This window comes from Schistosoma mansoni (genome assembly GCF_000237925.1).
Source record: "Schistosoma mansoni, WGS project CABG00000000 data, chromosome W unplaced supercontig 0115, strain Puerto Rico, whole genome shotgun sequence".
In the NCBI taxonomy this organism is placed as follows: domain Eukaryota; kingdom Metazoa; phylum Platyhelminthes; class Trematoda; order Strigeidida; family Schistosomatidae; genus Schistosoma; species Schistosoma mansoni.
In genome coordinates, this window is record NW_017386021.1 from 863,747 (window position 1) to 884,629 (window position 20,883).

General features: G+C 33.3%; 1 protein-coding gene across 1 annotated transcript in view; it reads left to right on the forward strand.

The window, feature by feature from the left end:
- Smp_028490 (1-acyl-sn-glycerol-3-phosphate acyltransferase epsilon, fragment) overlaps positions 1 to 20,883 on the forward strand; it is a gene marked incomplete at both ends in the record, with an annotated part of 39,667 nt that overhangs the window by 7,595 nt on the left and 11,189 nt on the right. The window contains one exon of the mRNA XM_018791006.1: positions 15,609 to 15,699. Coding sequence (XP_018645796.1) covers positions 15,609 to 15,699 — 91 coding nt within the window. The remainder of the gene's footprint in view (positions 1 to 15,608; positions 15,700 to 20,883) is intronic.

Genomic DNA, 20,883 nt, shown 5'->3' on the forward strand with positions numbered 1-20,883 from the left:
GAAGTTATTTAAACTTATTATAACAGACTTGACCTAATCTACTCCTAGTTTTATTTATAAGTTCGCTACAGTATACGTAAGCACGAAGTTTTCCCCTTTAAAAATCTGAGTTCAAGTGAATGGTTAACCCTTAGATTAGCAAAGTGACGTTCAAATATCTACCATCAGCTTTAAATTTAATCATTTTCTTGCTCAGTCTTAAACTTATTATTGAACAAAACCAAATAAATGTAAGTTTTGAATAAATGGATTGTCTGTAAGTGGAATTTAGGAAGCGTGTTTCGTCCCAGATTAGTGTTCACATTTGGAGTCTAACTGAATACCTTTGACTTTAAAAGACTAATACATTATTCTTTTAGCTAGTAAGTTCAAATAACCATTACCTTGTTCATTAGATATGATGCTTGAATCAATACGAATCAGTATTTGAGTTCAAAATTCAGTCATAGCTATCAACAGCAGGTTAACATAAAAACTTAATCATAACGACACAAATATTTGTCAAGTTGAAGAAAAACAAATTGCAAGTTTTCTCCTATCAGTTTTTTGTTTTTATGAAATACTGATAATAATTTTTCAGTATTTTTTGCTTTGTACGTCGTAAAAGTCCCAAACTAGAACAAAAACACTGGTTAATAGCTACTACTTTTCAATAACTTTCCAAATGACATTCGTTTGTGATGAAAGCTACTCAATTAAAATAAGCTGTTATAAAATCACCTAACTAAACGCTTTTTATTTGTTTGAAATTTTTGACACAGTTTAAGATGTCATCAACATAGAAAGCACATATAGTTTATTTGACCATAAACAAGATAACAAGAAATATACCTAGTCCTTGAAATATTTAAGAAAACTAAGCAAGATCGCCAAATGAAAACCCCTGTTGTGAAGAATAAAGCTGGTAATTCACTCGTATTTATTAGCGTAGATAGTGGTTATAATAACTCCTATTTACATTACGCTGAGTTTTAGTGAGTAGTTTATTTGGTTTGTTATGGCATGTTTAGCGTTCATATATATGTTGCAACCATAGTTTTCATTATTTTATCACTTTCAGTGTATGAACGTGGTTTATCAGTTATTTTTTTGAAGATGATGTTTCTGACTCTCATATCACTTTAGTTGATGACGAACTGAAGGTTATAAACCATGAGGAAAAGATCGTGATCGGTGCACAATCAACTATACATAATGTCAACGTTCATTATCAAAGTTTATTGTGATATATTTGGTAAATAAGATACCACTACATTTTTATTAACCTAATATTATAAATGTATTAGTCTGGAGAATGATAACTTGAGAGCTATCTGGTAAACTGATCCAAAGGTCAGTCAAACAATAGAAATAATAAAAGCACAACAATACGAACAATTTTTAATAGAACAACGGTTTTCAAAGAGTACTATGTACAATGTTATCACATTGTAATATTAGTAGAAAAATCACTGATAACTGCAAAATACTGGATCCCATTCTAGTTCAAGTCTTGTTGAGAGTTCTCAGGATCAAGTTGAACTAGAATCATATACATGAATAATAGCTTCAGTATAGAATCATCGAATACCTAAATCATGGTCCAATATATAAACTAATAGACCTAGAATATTTAGTGTTTTTTAGTCACCTTTCAGCACAACGAGTTAATGATCACTATTTAATGAAGTATTGTTGTCATTGACGTAACATATGTTCATTCATGATGCAAACAGATTCCAGATTATAAAATGATAGATTAGATTTTATGAATACGTTATATATATTACTGAAAAGCTAAATTTACCCAATGTATGTCTGTTCAGTTCAAGTTACAAGATTACAGTTTATCGAGAAGAAAGATAGAGTCATGGTTTACATCTTGTAACCCATAGAAATAAGTTTTACGGTGAAATGTATTAGCTTTTGCACAATCCGAAAAGATATGGACAACAACAAAACAAGTGAATTTATTCATGTCCAGTTAATATGACTGGCCAATTATACTAGATGCAAAATAGCTTCACGTTTCAACATGCACAGAACAATGCGCGTCATATTTATTCAATTAGACAGATTTCTATGTAAAGCATTTTACTTTTGTTTACTTGTTTACTCTCCATAAAATGTCTTATCAATTATATTCGTTTCAAATTATTGTTACCATCAATATAACAATTGTCTGTGAGAAATACATACCAAATATTAATGGAAAAATACATATAAGCACTTACTAGCTTATGAGTTGAATTAAATGAATGAATAACATTTTAATTAGTCATTTCTAATTTTTCTTTATTGTCATATTAACTGCGTTTGTTCTTACTTGATTATTCATTTACTGAAGATGATTATTCATTCTTTCATGTATAATTTGTTTTATTTAATTATAACGTGTTATCAATCAGGAATATGCAACTTAGAATCTGGAACATTGGCTCAATTTGTTATACTCTATTAGGATAACGAAATAAAATTGGTAAAACCATTACTAGAGTAGTACATGTAGTAATAATAATAATGATGGGACGAAAACTAAGGCTTTGGTGGTACAATTCGAGTAAAGAATATGGATAAATTGAATAAAAATGTTTTTAAAAAGTAATTCAGGAAATTTATTAGTCAGACTGATTCTAACGTGGTTATTATAAGAGAATTTTTGTCTTTTCTTAGAAACTAATGTGAACAGTGTTCAAGGCTAGTTAGATAGGATTACGAAATACAATTACTGTAGTTGTAAGCAAAGATGGATAGTGGCTAGCAGTGAAATCCAGGACCAGCTGCAGTCCTAACACATCGATGGGAAGATTCAAACAAACAATACAAAATGAATTTAAACTTCACCCCATTGCACAAGCAAATGGCTATCAGGACTCAGTGCCCGAGTGGATAACGTCATGGCGTTTGAAGCGAAAGGTACTGGGTCCGAGTTATAGAGTGAATATCAACTCTGAGATGCAGGTACATCCAGCTGACGAGTTCCAAATAGGACTAAACGCGCGTCCTGGATTCTACTGCTAGCCACTATCCATCTCTGCTTACCATGCTTGTGAGTTAAGGCTATATCGAGGCAATACGCACAGTATGCACATATGCCAATTAGAGACTGACCAGTTGCAGTACTAGCACAGCAATCGGAAGATTCAAACAAACAATACTAAATGAATTTAAATACTGTAGTTGTCTAAAATAATAATTTCACATTTTATTCTGAACCTTTATACAAGTTGTATGATGATAAAAGTGTTCAGAATCCGTGAACTTTCATGAATGAAGATCACAATAATTTTGCTTTTAGTAAAATATGAAGCTTCTTTTTATTTTTAAGATTGTTTCAAGTTAACAAGCTTTGTTAGTTTTTTCTTAAGGTATTGAAATATTATTATGTTGTGAATTCAATATTATTATTATTGTTGTTATTATCCGACTTTTCAGTGTGCTTTTAAAGATTTATTATGTTTTACACCATGGATGAGAAAAATAACCTTATATAGGTGGAGAACATTTGTATGTTATTGATATTTGAAATATTACTCAGAAATGATAAATTAGATGATGAACGTAGGGACGATGTGGCTGAGACTTGAACTATAAACGCACAACCGTGGCGCACCTCAATAAGAAGTGTGAGATAACATCAGGAGTAGAATAAAATAATGGGAGTGATCAAGTCATGATATAGTATTAGTTTAATAAGTCAATGACTGTTGACTTGTGTCGTATCGATAGGTTTAAGTATCTTGTTTCATGGCCATTAGATAATTTTAATCAGTGTGTGTAAATTTTTTATGATAGTGGAGAAGATCAACACGTTGATGTAAATATACTTATTCTTTATCTTCTCTGACGTACCGAGCTTCAACATTACTTCAAAGCGTTTTTCTCACCCTAACTTTATTTTCAATGTTTAATACTTTGGAAATCGTTGTTGCTGTTATTATTCTAAATTCCTACATTTTCATCTCAAGAGATTTGACGTCACTGTTATATATAATATGGAAACATGTGCTATATATCAAGTTGTTTATGAATGATTGATATTTATTGGTCTGAATATAATTTCGATTGTATGTGCAGCTCATTATCAGATAAGTAATAAAAAGATAGTAAATTATCTCGAATTAAACTAATAAATTTTTTATATTACTTTTGTCCTAGATTGACATCAGTTGGCCTGATACTACAAATTCACGTAGATCTAGACAGATATTTCGTCCTACTTTGTAACCCTCTTCTAACACACTCTCAATACCAGATCATTATTCATATTTAAAACTCTGTTACATTTAAAATATTGAGTTTTCATTCAGTGCTCCGAATTTCTAACCTTGATTGACAATGATATCTTGGCTCCGCAGTGAAAAATTTAGGTAACTGGGTTTTCAATAGTACACTAACTGATACAAATCTGGGATAAAATATATTCACAACTGGAACTTACTTCCACTAATCTCTCACTCAAGAAGATCTATTTCTATATATCATACTTGGAAAACTAGTCTTGCCTAATGATTTTCCAGATATTCTGTAAAGACAATAAGTGTTCAGAAACTAGAAATATGGCATTTAATTGAAATACTGTTTATTTGCTAACAGAAGTGTTTAAACAAACTTACACAACATAAAGATTTGGTTTAAAAACTCCAAGGAATATTCCGTTAACTGGACTTCATATGAGTTGAATGTATTGGTCTCTTTCAAATCTTCTTTGTAAAATGAATAAATACTCCATTTAAATGAAATTCATCTATATTTAAATATATTTAGAAAAGACTGATATGTACAACTCATAGTTGAATTAAAAATTTTTGTTTTCTGAAAAATTCCTTAGTTTCAGTGACTTAAACATAAAAGATATAAGATTGAATGTTCTGCGTTTTTTGAACAGTAAGCAAGCAAGTCCAATGTCAAATTAGTTTCATTTTTGTAAAAGTTTTAATGCTTTCTCAGTCGGTATTACGAAATTAAGTTGTTTTCGTTTGCTAAATTGTATAAAACGAAAAAAAATATGCAATATGAGTCTATACACATCGATATTATGTTTCTATAAATGTGCATCCAAGTTAAACTAACTTTCTGAGAAATTATAAACTATAAAGTCGTTCATGAAACATTTCTGATTGGAACATCATTTATTCATCAGGCTCCTTAATAATATTAATGCATTTAGCAATAAATTTTCTTTCCTTACTTACTTACTTACGCCTGTTACTCCCAATGGAGCATAGGCCGCTGACCAGCTTTCTCCAACCCACTCTGTCCTGGGCCTTCTTTTCTAGTTCTATCCAGTTTTTATTCATTCTTCTCATGTCTGTCTCCATTTCTCGGCGTAATGTGTTCTTTGGTCTTCCTCTTCTCCTTTGACCTTCAGGACTCCATGTGAGGGCTTGTCTTGTGACACAATTGGGTGATTTCCTCAAGATGTGCCCAATCCACTTCCAGCGCCTCTTCCTGATTTCTTCCGTTGGAATCTGGTTTGTTGTCTCCCACAGTAACTTGTTGCTGATAGTGTCTGGCCAGCGGATCCGAAATATCTTGCGTAGACAACTGTTAATAAACACCTGTATCTTCTAGATGATAGCTTTCGTAGTTCTCCAGGTTTCCTCCCCATGTAGTAGAACTGTTTTGACATTTGTATTGAAAATTCTGATCTTAATGTTAGTTGACAATTGTTTTGAGTTCCAGATGTTCTTCAGTTGTAAATATGCTACTCTTGCTTTGCCGATCCTCGCCTTGACATCTGCATCTAATCCACCGTGTTCATCAATAAGTTTTCTTTGTATTTTTGTAAATTCAACTTGGCACGGTAATTCATCACCGTTCCATTAGTGATATTTCATACCAGTCTTGTCCATAATTTCAATGATTTATGGATAAGAAATATTCATATATTTTTAAGCACAAAATTGAAGTAATACGCTGTTGATAATTAAAACTCTGTAATGTATGTGATTAATTACCTTGATAATTAACTGTGAAAGGTACCATCTACAGAGTATTTACATAAGTATGTAGTCAAATGATACTAATAATCAGTAAATGTTTAAAAAATATAATAATTGTGTCACTATTCTAGTTGATAAACATTAAACATACTAACTGGATATCAAAGCACTTCATTCAACTCACAACATTGACATGTCTACAAAGACTAATCAAAAACTTCATCAACTGTATTAACAAGAGAATAATATAAATACCTAATATTAATGATAGCAAAAACCATAGTCATATCAATAGCTGATGGTTATCTTGACTCAATAGTTCATTGGTTGACGTGTTAGAGTTTGAGACACGTTGTAGTTTAAACCACTAACTATAATCTATCTGTTTATTTGACTTAGATAACCAGCTTCATTATGAGTGGATAATAATGCTACAATTATATGCTGCTTAAGAAAATACGTGGAAAATAAATTTCTCCTATCCTCTTTTATTACTCTAAGAAAACTGTGCTCAAGATCTCTTTGTCTTAAATACTTATCCGTAGATTGTTTAGTTTTCTAGCAGTTCGGTCAGAAAAATTTAGTTTGTTTATCAAAGCACAATGACAGAAGTACTTTCTTCCTTACTATTCTCAATCAAGTCTTTTCTGTTGACGACAATCGGATTTGCATAAAATGTATATAGCAGTGGCTTATGGTTAAGGAGTACGACTTTCCGTCACCAAGTTTTAAGTATTAAACATGCTTCACCTACTCAAGCAATTGGGTAGCGTACTTTGTTCTGTCTCTTCTAGTTTGGCTTTAAGTCAAGTTCACTAATATTTACCTGGTAAATGAGTTGAATACACATTATAAACGTTAAAAATGTTATTAGGAAATTCGAATTCCGACTTTTTCCTGATGAAGTGAAATTGAAGACTGGATCAACTAAATTATCACAGTTTATTTTATAAATATTCAACCATATTTAATACTGTTATGATCTTTAAAGGAAAGTTCTGAATTACTATTTATCATCGTTTAGGTTTCAGAATTTAATTAATCAAATATTGAAATAATCAACAACTACCGAGTGCATTATTAGGTTGATCAAACTGATAGTACTTTTATATAATCAATAGTTTGAATGACATTTGCCTAGGTATCAAATTAAAAAGAAAACACCATTGAAGATCATTTGAAGACGAATTCTCATTTATATATATGAAACAATTATTCAGAATACAATACAATAGATCTAAGATTATGCATCTTGTAACCGACAATTAAGTAAACATAAAAATTAAAATTGTCCCTAAAGATTAGAAAATAAAATTTGTTGTTTTTTTTGTTTATCTAAATTTTTATTGATTTATGCTCTTTAGTTAACCATTGAATGATAAAGTTATTGTTGTTTAATAATAAACAAGAACCAATTGTATGAAAGTGAATTCATCAAACTCTATAGTTACAAATCTAAAACTCTTATCATATTACAATAGTCCAAAAGTAATAAAATTGAATTAATCTATGTTATAATTAGAAAATGATAAATTTCTAGTTGACAGAATTTTAAATATCACAAATTATGAACAAAATAGAAGAAGACGTTATAAGTAAGTTAATGTCCATCCAAGACAGGTTTGGAAAATTAAGTCATCTTAAAGCGATGTCCAGTAATGCAGTATAAATCAAAGTGGAGGAGGAAGAAGTAAAATCGGAGTTAAGGATAAAATAATCTTAATGTAGGCCTGAATAAACAATGAGGTTGAATGTATACATAAGTTGGGATTGTTGAATCGACACGACTGTTTATAGCTATATAGGATAAGCGTCTTTTTGATAAACTACCAGGGAACCTAATGTATAAACCGTAAAAGCATATTCAATTTTGGTGTTATGTACACAATCAAATAGATAGGAACGAATGCCACTACTAATAGGTTTCGTAACTGATTTACTTAATCCACATCCATCAGTATAGGGTTGTGTAGACTGTCGGGTTTTGATTAAGACCATGAATGGATCAACACAAGATCACCATTGAAAACTTAAAAGCACTGGATGGCTGTTTCCTTCTAGTATGGGACTCCTTATTAAAGTAGGACGGTCGAGAAATATCGTGGATTGGTTGAGGTTAGACATTAACACTGTTGAATGCGGGCTTAGTGGTTAAGGGGTTAGGCACTCGCACTCGAGACCGGACGTACTGGATTCGAATCCCGCTCGCGGGATCGCGAATACGAACTGATAAGAAGTCCCATACTAGAACAAAACGGCTGTCTAATGCTTCTAGGTATTCAGTGGTGGTATAACATTGATCTTTTAATGATCGCAATCAATAATCCACATGTACTCTCACATTTACTAAGAATTCATGATTTCACTAGTATTCTAACGGTAATTTCATTATCATATAGAACATCAATGTAACAATATCAGTTTACGTAATGCTACCGGAATTCTAAAATTACATACTTATTTCCTTGAAATGTTTTCGTAAACTTAGTATTCTAAGAGCGAATTATGAAATATGAAATGTGAAAATCAGTGAAGGTTTTAAGTTACGTTAAAATGCCGATAGAACTCAAAATGAATAAACGTTCAAAAATATATCCAATAGACTTCAAAGTTACATTTACATATAATTAATTTTGAATAGTATAATGAATGCTATAGTGTGCTGCATCCCTCGGAACATTCCAAGCAAATTTGAATTTACAGCCGATAAATCAAAACTAAATCAGTAGTGTATGGTTACTACTGTAATGATTTTAGACAAGTACTACTGAGTAATACAGAAAAGTCAGATTTGTGTTTTCTCTATGATTCAAACTCCAATTACCCAAATTGGACAACTGGAGAAAGCTCAAAAGCCCTTGACAAGTGTTTCGTTCAGATATGGGCTTCTTCATCATTGTGGATTCACGAACCCACAACCTGGAGTCCAATCTAGGATCTTCGATCTAGCGTGCGAACGCTAGCCAAGATTTGATGATATATAAGTCTAACTCTAATCAATCTAAGATATTACGTGATGTTAATAAAATTCAAAAATCTTCACAACACCATAGTGAGAAAAGCTTAAGTAATCTAAAGACGATCCAAAGCGAAGTACTTTACTTTTGAGGTCATTTGATAAACTTCTCTGTAAATATTCAGGCTAATTTTACGTATCTGTTACATTTAAATCATGTGATCGGACCAAATATATATGATACTATGGTATATGTAACTTGAGGATGACATAGGATACCCAAATAAAACTTGGGAGGAGTAAAACTACTATTGGTTTAGAATTAATTTCCGTTGCACTGTTTAATTCAGCGTTAATTATGTTCATTCTTTTTCCATGTATTTTTCACCATGATTTGTGTCCATTCACAATTACTCGGTTCCTAAAACATGAACACTATAAACGATATATAACGGATTATCTAGAAGGAACTTTGAATTTCTTCTGGTTCCTGATCAACAAAACTTTTATACAACAGCTAGAATCTGTACTGTAATTGGTGAGACAAACGGGAGAACGACAGAAATGGTCTCATTCACTGTATTGAAATTAAAGTTGAAGTATATTAGCTTAGCACATGGACATATCAGTAATGTCGGATGATATGACCCAAAATTAATCTTAATAGCAATTGTAACTTATATGATAAATTAAAATTAGACTACAAATATTTACTACTTCAGTTTATTTAATTAGTTTATTGGTCCTCAATGTGAAACGTTTTTGTTAAACTCAAGAATTCAAATGTTATTTAGAAAAATATGAATAACATTCAAAATAGGTTAAACATTATCGCTGGAATAGTCGGATTTGTAAATAAAACCAAGGTTAAGTTATGTAAGTTGAAAAGACATTAATCTTCATTATTTGTGGATCTTTTATTGAGTCACCTAAATTACTTAATTAAAAAAACGGTCAGTAATTATCTGCATCTCTAGATTTTAAGCTGAAGTGAATAGAACATTTGTGTGACCTATCATACACCAGTTTGAATCTAGTTTAATTACGTCAGTTACACGAGAAATTTGTTTATGTTTCGATCGTGTATGATCATTTTACGTAAATAACAAAATGACGATGAATCATAAGTGATAACTGTGTTTTTTAGATTCGTTAAAGCTTTATTTAGGTATAAAGCGGTTGGGGGTTGTCGATAAAAGATCCCATTCGGTCTACGTTTCATTCTTTTTTGTATCGGTTAGCAAGGTGTACACGTACTTTTGAGGAAACTAACGCTCCCCTGATGGACTCTATTTCGTGCCACACAGCTTCTCAGTCAAAGACGTTACCAATAATCTATTCAAACTATAACTGACCTCCCGTAGGTCGATTGATTGATCACTGAGTAATGACCATTGTCATGCATGTCAAGTCCTTCGTCTCCTGATCAGATTGAATCATTCACGTAGAACATAACGTCAAGTCACTTAGACCGGTTTTCACATTCCAACCTGATCCATAGAACTCAATTAGCAATGAGAAGAACTTGACAAACACGACATTGCTCATCATTCAGTAGTCAATCAATTGTAAATGCTTACTATTAGTGTTTACTTTAGACTCTTTATAAATCTTTAATTTAAACTAGTCTTTTAAAGGACATGATATTTTTTTTAACAAGATTTCACTGACCTTATTTGATTTACCATGGTTTTATTAATATATTGTATAACAGCTATCAACTTCTCCATATTGACCATAATGCTAATGTCTAGAAGTGTAAGCCATATATATGTAAATAGTTTTCAAGAGATGTCTGATTTTAATCCATGATTTACAATGAAAAAAAGCACTCCTTTCAAGACATCGAAAATTCCCATTTTGTTAAATTAAACACATTTATAGGCGGATAATACTGTTTTCAATTACGTCTTAATTAAGGTCCACTCTTACTTACTTATGCCTATTAACCCACATGGAGGGGCATAGGCTGTCCACCAGCATTCTCCACCCAACTCTGTCCTGGGAGATACTTTCGAGTTATTTCCAGTTACTATTCATCCTTTTCATATCTGCTTCCATTTCCCGGCGTAATGTGCTTTTTGGTCTTACTCTTTTTTCGCTTTCCCTCAGGATTCCAAATTAGCGCTTGCCTCGTGATGCAGTTTGGTGGTTTCCTCAATATATGTCCTATCCACTTCCAACGCATTTTCTTAATTTCCTTCTCAGCTGAAAGCTGGTTTGCCCTCTCCCACAGAAGGCTGTTACTGACGGTATCCGGCCAATGAATGTTAAGTATTTTGCGTGGACGACTGTTTATAAATACTTGCACCTTCTTGACGGTGGATTTTAGTAGTTCTCCACGTTTCAGCTCCACACAGTAGATCTGTCTTGACGTACGTATTGAAGATTCTCACTTTGAAATTAGTTGTTTTGAGTACCATTTGTTCTTCAGTTGTAGTAATGTGGTCCTTGCTTTGCCAATCCTTCCTTGTTCATCAATGATCCTTCCAAGGTACGTGAGTGTTTCCATATCTTCCAGAGTTTCTCCATCAAGTGTGATTGGCTTGAAGTTCTCCGTGTTGTATTTGTGTATCTTGCGTTTACCTTTGGGCATGTTGAGGCCCATTGACCGCTTCTACACTAGTTGTCATCATCTGCATTTCTTCGTGTGTATGGGATAGGAGGGCTAGGTCATTTGCGAAGTTCAAATCGTCTAATTGATTCTCAAATGTCCATTGTATTCTGTACTTCCCCTCAGATGTCGAGGTCCTCATAATCCAGTCAATCATCAGAGGAAAGAGGAAGGGGAAGAGTAGACAGCCTTGTCTGACTCCGGTCGTTACTGGAAATGCATCTGTCAGCTGTCCTTCATGCACGACTCTGAACTTCAGTGTCGAACAAGTTTCCATAATGTTCTCTTGTTCACACTGCCAAACGCCCTCTCATAGTCAAGGAAGTTGATGTGCAGGGACGAGTTCATTTCAACTGATTATTCCACGATTATCCGCAGTGTCGCGATTTGGTTTGTGCACGACCAATTTTATGCAGAATCCATCCTGTTGATCTCGAAGTTGAACGTCTACTGCGTCTTTCGTTCTGTTCAGCAACACCCTGTTGAAAACCTTTCCTGGTACTGACAATAATGTGATGCCTCCGTAGTTCTCACATTTGCTCAGATCTCCTTTCTGTGGGATCTTGATGAGGTATCCTTCTTTCCAGTTTGTCAGTGGCACTTGTTCTTCCTCACAAATCTTCTTGAATAGAAAGTGAAGCATTTTTGCTGTTACTTCAATGTCTGACTTCAGTGCTTCAGCTGGTATATTGTCAGGTCTTGCCGTCCAGCTTATGTCCAATGCTTTTCGCTGATTCTGAGTACTGCCAATTTGTATCTCCTCATTTCCGTTGCTATTTGACTGGTCTACCCGGTCTTCCACGTTGTCCGGAAGTTCCATGTACCGATCAAAATTGATTTTCTAGTTGTTAGAAGGAGCATCGACCTCGTGAATTCCGAAAAATCTCGGCTTTTATCATAAGGTGCCATAATTCTTCCTTCATCTCCCAGAGCAGTGTTTAAATTATTTGAATTAATTTTTCTGGTTAGCGTTTCTTCAAGCGAGTTGGGTTTATACGGGATGGGGTCACTGTCCTCATCCTCAACCCTCCTCCTTTACGCGGGCTTGGAACTGGCAGTAACTCTAGAAAAGCTATAGGTGGAGTTAGTGTTTTGTCTAATATATAACAATATTTATATGTAAACATGAAACAATACTCAGCTAATAAAAGCAGTTTATGAGTAAATTATGGCAGTGAAATAGACGACTTGACGATTTATGTTGCATTAGTAAAGTTAATCAATACAGTAATAATATGCATATTGAGGAATAACCTCAATAGTTGTAAACTGCTGGAATCCGCAAATACTACTGAATAACTAGAATGATAGTGATGTTGAAAGTTCTTGATAGTTTGTATGATATTATCTAATGATATGACAGTATGAAAAAAAATTAGATTATTTTAGTCGTGATTTTTGTTCAACATTAATTCCGTTTAATCCAATGTAATTATTACTCATTGTCGGATTTGTTTTGTTCCCCAGTCCGTTTCATCCTAGTATAGGACTCCTCGGCAGTGTGCATTCACGTTGGAGTGAGACTGAAAGTCCTGGGTTTGAGTCATATATGCGGGATCGTGGATGAGCACTGCTGAGGAGTGGTGGTGGTTTAACTTGGATCAAGTCATGATTTCAGCCGTAAAAATATTACGAACTCCACGAATCCACTTGTATCAAATTGTTAATAAAACGTGAAAAAATATAATAGCAAGTCATATACAATAAATTTATGTAGTCTAAGTAGTTCAGACATGTATTATATATTCCTAATCACAATGCTTTTTTTAGACATGAAATCTAGACTGGAACGAAATTATGTTTAAACCATATTTAACTCAAAACTCTATCCTTAATTTTATTTTGTTATATCCTAGTGAAGAAATAAGTATGGGTAACGTCTTATTGTTTAACTATTGAGTAACCAGATTTTGTATATCTATATTCATATTATTATAGGCTTCATTTTGACCTATGTAGTATTATTATACGAATTACTGTTCCTAAATTATATTCAGTTTTATTGATTATTGTCTCCCATGTTAACAGCCACATTTGGCTTGATCTTGTACAAATATTATTTTCTATTTTATAATGTGATGCGGTCTGTCTGTCTGGTATATAAACTGAGTATGCTTGAAATAAATAATTCGTATAGCAGAAGCTGTAATTGGTGTTCTGGACTCAACTGGTAGGGCTAGGCGGACAAATGACCAATAAGGACGCTAGACTGCTCATACCGGTCGAACGTCATTATTTTTGGCACAGCGTTAAGATTGGAAAAGTCGTATTTCGATTGATAGGTAATTCACGTGATAAAAAGTCGGATATAAAATCATTACACATTTGACTATCAAACTTTAATGTTCAGTTATTATTTTATGTTGGCATATTAAAAAAAGTATATCCAGAATACCTATTTGACAAGTACTTATATTGATAATAATCAACATTTTCATGCTTTTACTTATATTAAATTTTTAGGGATACATTTAATTGACTGAAAAATGTTTTAAACTAATAAATTTTCCAATTTAAACGAATGCACTTCATTATCGGTCTCTTTTTCTTTTACGTCGGTTTAATTCAAATAAAGATCAAGCCAAAATAAAAAGTTTCATCTATTTTGTTTGTACTAGAATTAAAAGTATTTTATATCTCTTGTGAATGCTTCATGGTTTGATTTGTTTTATTTGTTAAAATTGTAGTACTAATCTGTATTTTCATACTTGAAGCGTGAGTTAATTGAAGCTAGACCACCAGGGAAAACCTGGAAGCACTGGACGGCCGTTTCGTCCTATTGCGGGACTCCTCAGCAGTGCACATCCACGACCTCGCCTCGCGAGATTCCAACCCAGGACCTGCCAGTCTCGCGCCAGAGCACTTAGCCGATAGACCACTGAACCGGCATCCGATGGTGTTTATGTCTAACTCCAGTGCTTCCAGGTTTTCTCTGGTGGTCTAGCTTCAATTGAATCACGCTTTCAACTATGAAAATACTAAATCTCCAGAAAAACCCCTTCTGATAATAATCTGTATTTGTTCATTGCTAGTAAGAAAATCCTATCGTTATAAATTATTGATCAATGAGTAGTGAAAATTTTCATGTCTGTTTAGTCTCTTTTAGAACTAATTCAATTCGATCAATCAAGTTGTAGTGTGGTCACTGGTATAAGTGACTCAATATTGTATGTACTATGTTGAAGTACTGGGTGATTGAAAGTAGCTGATAGGAAATCTTACCTGACCAAAGTTCTGTGCTGTTTGGTACTCATCTATTCTTGAAAGAAATTAATGCTCTCTGATAAATTCTGTCCCATTACGCTGAGCTCCAAAGTCAAGCATGTTACCAATGAGCTGTTTGAGTTGTGACTGACCTCCTATAGGACTGAGATATTTACAAGTGATCGGTCATCGAGCACTAACAAACGAGATGTTTGTTTAGTCATTTTTCATGTATCATTATATGACACGACCTTTAAATTATGTGCCTGTATAAATGAGGAAACCCAGCCCTATTCTTTAATTTAGAAAGTTATTTTACGGTTTTCTCCAGTGAAGTGAATATGTGCTATCTTGAACATATAATTAGTACAAATAGACAGGAGACAACTAACATTACTGTATTTAAAGCTGTTCAGTTAAATATTGAACAAATATACTCACTTTTTGTGCACATCCATGGGTAAACAGATTGATTACCATAGGAACATGTGTGAGCTTACTCTGTTTAAGTGAATAATTTATTTGCTCAGTGTATCTTGCCGTCTGTATAACACTCGCTAAGAAATATTGGAACACTGTATTCTTGTGGGGTTAGATAAAAATATTGGAATTTATTTCAACGATAAGCATTACACATTCAAATGCATGAAGTTATTGTGCTCTTCATCATTACCACAAGTGAAGCTTGCTGATCAGTTTTGATAAAAATTTAGCAATCTGTTGACAAAAACCATTCACTAAATCTTAGCAGTCTTGGAACTTGTTTAAACTACTAATTCGGTTATTCCACTGCATTTTACCCATGTAATCTAAATTCTTCAATTACTGTTTATTACATAACCCACTTTCATAGTCAAAATAGATATTTTGTTGTTTTTTTACTCATCTTTTTTCCTCTTTTCATACACAGACTTGGATGGTTATTTACCCTGAAGGTACGAGATATAATCCATGGAAGCACGATGTGATTGACGCTTCGCAAAAATTTGCCGTTGAAAAAGGTAAAAGTGACTGCCGTCTTGTAGAATAACGCCATATTTCACTTTTGAGTTTATCAATCTTCATTATAAATAATGTTAGAAACATATTATTGGGGTACTAAAATTTTCTTAAATTTTTTTTAGTCATATGATGGCATTCAACATCAAGGTGTACTTTAAACCTTAATGAAACTAATATTTCTTTATAGTATCAAACTTTTATAACTCAATGTTACTCAAAGATATCATAGAAAAGCTATTCATAACATTGGTTCATTGCTTAGTTTAACATTTAGACAAAATCGCTTCCTATATTCACTTTGTGGGTTTTTTCATTACGTAAAACCCGATTATTTGTACTTATCATAGATTAATCAGATTTTTTGTACCATCGAATACGGGGGATTAATGGACAAATGTTTCGTCGTAATATATGGGTCAGAAGATATTCAGATCTAGCTGTCTAAATTTCTCTAGTTTTCAATAATACAGTCAACTGAGACCACTTTTTGACAAACACAATCTACAAATTAAACTAGTCTTTACAAGACGTCTCCAACCTAAGTATAATACTTCATTTAGTTAATGATTTATTTAATTTTTGTCAATTTAGGAACCGTAGAAAACGTGGTAGTTTTTATTCTCGATTGTAAATCTGCTCTAGTTTACCCACCTTTGACTTCATATTCGAAAATACTTCAAAGAAATAAAATTTTTTGACGACTATGACATAAATTACACATTCAGCCATTATCTACTGACTGATATTCAATAATTTCCGTCAAATTGTGTACTACAATATAGGCATCATCTATTGCGGTTGATAGATAACTGTCAACAACTCACTTGAATTGTCATTCTGCATTACTATGCTGTTAGAGAGAAATATTATAATTAAAAAGATGTTCGATTATAATAGTTTTTATCAGAAGGGGTTTTGTGGCGATTTTAGTAATTTTATTGTTGAAATCATGAATCAATTGAAGCTAGACCACCATGGAAAACCTGGAAGAACTGGACGGCCGTTTCGTTCAGTTTTGGGACTCCTCAGCAGTGCGCATCTACGATCCCGTCTCGCGAGATTCGAATCCGACCTATCAGTCTCACGCGCGAGCGCTTAACCACTAGACTACTGAATCGGTATCCAATGGTGTTAATGTCTAACTTCAACCGATCCACGAAATTGAGCGACACATTCACTAATGTCTTCAGTCAGTTACTATCTCACAACACGCCTGATTCAACTCCACTGGTTACTGCTTCTCACTAGAACTCCAGGAAATACCTCTTGGAGCGAGTCACTAGTGAGCATATGATTATTAAAAGAAGGGGTTTTGTGGAGATTCATTTAAATTAGTAACTGTAATTACTTTATAGACATCCATTTTATGTAATATCTTTAATGATTAATTGAAATGTATATTATTATCATATTAATCATTATTATTATGATCAGCAATTGTAATAACATACAATTTATTGATATTTTATTTCTGTGAAGCTGTTCTCATTAATTTCTAACAACAATTATTGCAATTACAACTGATTACATATCAAAGTCTCATTTATCTGTTATTTAGTGAAATGTCGTCGTTGTGTATTCCATAAATCATTATTTTAATAAGTTAACTGAGAATAGATAAATAACTTATAAGTGGATATGGTTATTCTGGAATTCAACACGTTCCTTTTTTCTCTAAGTCAGTGACAAAAGACATTTGTGGAAATAGATTTTATAATTTAGAAAATTCACAAATTATGGTAACCATAAATGGGTTTACTTATAATTACATTGTATTTTATTAATATATCAGTGATATTACCATAGTTGAAAGCGTGAGTCAACTGAAGCTAGACCACCATGGAAAACCTGGAAGCACTGGTGGTCTAGCTTCAATCGACTCACTCTTTCAACTATGAAAATACAAAATCTCCACAAAAACCCTTCTGATAATCAGTGACATTAATTATAAGTTGTTAATATTTATTACCTATTATGTTCCAAGATGGATAGTTGAAGCTTTTAATGACGACAATTTATTTAGTGCATATATGTTATGCCTAGAATACGCAGACGACATAATCCTGTTTGGTGAAGACAGTAATAAGATGCAGTCTTTTGGTAGCACTGAGCAACAACATCAAGATGTTTTGGATACGTTTCTCCCTCTCTAAATGTAAATTGTTACTCCAGGACTGGCCTGAGTCAACACCTGAACTAAGGATAGGGAGTGAACTAGTCAAACAAGTCGATAACTTCACTTATCTTGGAAGTCTCATCAGCCCTAATGGGTTGGTGTCTGACGAAATTTCAGCATGGACTCAGAAAGCTCGCTTGGCTTTTGCCAACTTACGTCATCTATGGCGAAGACGAAATATCCGTCTGTTAATTAAGGGATGAGTATACTGAGCAGCAGGTCACTCTGTTCTACTTTATGGCTGTGAAACGTGGTCATTAGAAGTAGAAGATACTCGCAAGTTACTAGTATTTGACCACAGATGTCTTAGAAATATTGCTCGCATCTGCTGGGATCACCGAGTAAGTTATAGTGAGTGAGGTTAGACACAGGGTATTAGGGAATGATGGTAAATCAGTTGATGAGGTCATGAATCTTCATCGACTGAGATGGTTGGGCCACGTGTTACGTATGCCTGAACACCGATTACCACGACGCGCTATGCTCACTAGTGTAGGGGATGGTTGGAAGAAAGTTAGGGGCGGCCAAACCAAAACATGGCATCAGTGCTTGAAGTCACTAACTTCTAGTCTGAGCCATGTTGGTAGATGCAGACTACCTGGTTGGGGTCCGTGTGACTATCGTAACCAATGGTTAGAGACTCTGGGTGGTATAGCTCAGAATCGATCACAATGGCGTAGATGTATACACTCTTTATCTTCCCTTAAACCGTGAGATAAAAATTGCTTTATACCTTTCTTTCTATGAACCAATTCTTTCTGATTGTACCATATCATTATATGAGATGTTTTTTTACTACCATCGAAGTAACGTTTTCTATGAATTTGGTGTTCATCTTGTTGTGCTAATGAGGTTTGGCAACTTGGACCGATGTATATGTGCGCCTGGTTCTACGTTGTAGCTGACTGAATGACTGTTATGCTCTGCAAACTAACTATAATTATTTACATCCTAATTACAATAATGGTATTTAAGCGTCTGAATGTAACCACAGTCAATAAATAATTTTATTCATATACCGAGAAAAAAAGAAATGGATATTTCATACAGTTGGTTGAAAAAATTAGTTCATCAACTCGTTGTCAATCAGTTAATCAACTAATTCATGTTCAGTAACCTAATCAATATTTCATTATCGGTCTATGATGTACATTCAATGAGCAAATATCTTTGACCACTGTCTTAAATATACAATAAAATACTTTTAGTTTTGTGCCAAACTGGTCTCGAGATTACTCGATTTTCTTAAAAATCCTAGTGTTTTTGATAACACTTTTTTTGTATCATCTTAGCCCTTATCTGATTGGGTGACACTAATATTAGTCCGTTTGTTTTCATGCTTTCATTGGCATCTAAACAGAGTTGTATCATGTTGTTCTACTTGAGTATTAAATTGTTCATGCAATTCATATTTCCCACCTATTAGAGGCTAATTATTGAAGTATTTTGCATCAGAAGTCTCTATCGGGTTACCAATAGAACCGTTCGTACTAAAATAGTTTAACAGCTTTTTGATTCGAAAGTATCGTAGATCGGCTGTGAGCCCCAATACGCTATTCATGGATAACTCCTTATAATCTTCCAGGTCCAAATGTAAAATGTCAACATGCAAAGATAAAAATTTTGGCATGCATCAAAATAGGACAACAAAGTAGTTGGACCTCCAGAATGCATTACTGTTGATCATGGCATCGAAACAAGAAGAACGAAAGTTAAGTGTTTGAATTACTTGAAACTGGTTCAAAAAATTTAGAAAGCTTTTTGATTAGACACAATAACATCTTCAGTGAATGAAAACACTTTGAATTCAAATTTTATTTAAGTATATATTTCTTTATTCTCTTTTTAAAGTACTTAGGTCTATATAAAAATTCCAAACCCTTAGACTTTATATGGTAATCAATATTCAATATCTTTGTGACGACCTGATGCAGACCGAATAATTTCATTGCGCTTGCTTCTTGATGTTACGGTACGATTCCATGTCTTTGTTAACATAAATATGGCTAGCCTAAACACCTGGTTGCACTGATCCTACTGAATTCGATGGTTAACCGCGGTTTAATTTTCCTCATTTCATGCTTTTATGACAATATCTACTACTATAATATAAATGTCTCCTATTGATCAGACTGACATCATAAATATTCTTCATCTAGGTTTTATTATCCATATATTACAGTTGATCAAATTAATGTTGTTTAGAATTTCATATAAACAACAAAAATGTTTACAAATTCATAAACAATATGTTAATTTAAGTGTTCAGCATTTATTTTCGTCTTAAATCACATCATCCACTCCAACTTAAAGTAGAAGTAAGCAGAGTAGTACCGTTTAAAATGAAACGCAAAATTACTTTCCGTGATCATGGATTAGAAGTCTTAATGTTAAGCACATCAAATGCTCAATTCTCTTGACGTGGATTTTATGTGACAGTCAAATCAAACCGTAACCCTGTGGCACTGTGCTGCATGAACGAGTTAACTAGATTCAAGGTATAGCCCTTCTGGATTTTCGGATGAAATTCACCATCGAGATGGATACAATACATTTTTGCTTTCTAACTGTGATCAGTTTAAGATGAAACCATTAAGCCAAACTGTAACCGAGAACGAAGTTGGGACTCTTATAAATCTATATGTGTTCTTATAAGGGTTTGAGAAGAAGAGTAATCTATATGCATATGGGCGAATTTATACGTCGTTGGTTTTTAGTCTTATAGGCAAAACCTAAATAGATTCATGAAGTGGATAGAATCTGTTTACACTTTCTAGTATTGTCATTCTCTTTTGCAAAACCATTCAATTACAAAATCTGTCTTCTAATTAGCTAAGAAGTTTCTGAAAATTCGTCGGGGTTACTGTAAACTCGTCCATATACTATAAGCACTAACCAATCAAAACGTTTCACGGAGATGTTCCTCATTATGTACGAATAGTATTTTGTGTATCATTGTCAATTAGAGATCATTAACGATTCGTATCATCCTACTTGGAGAACGAAG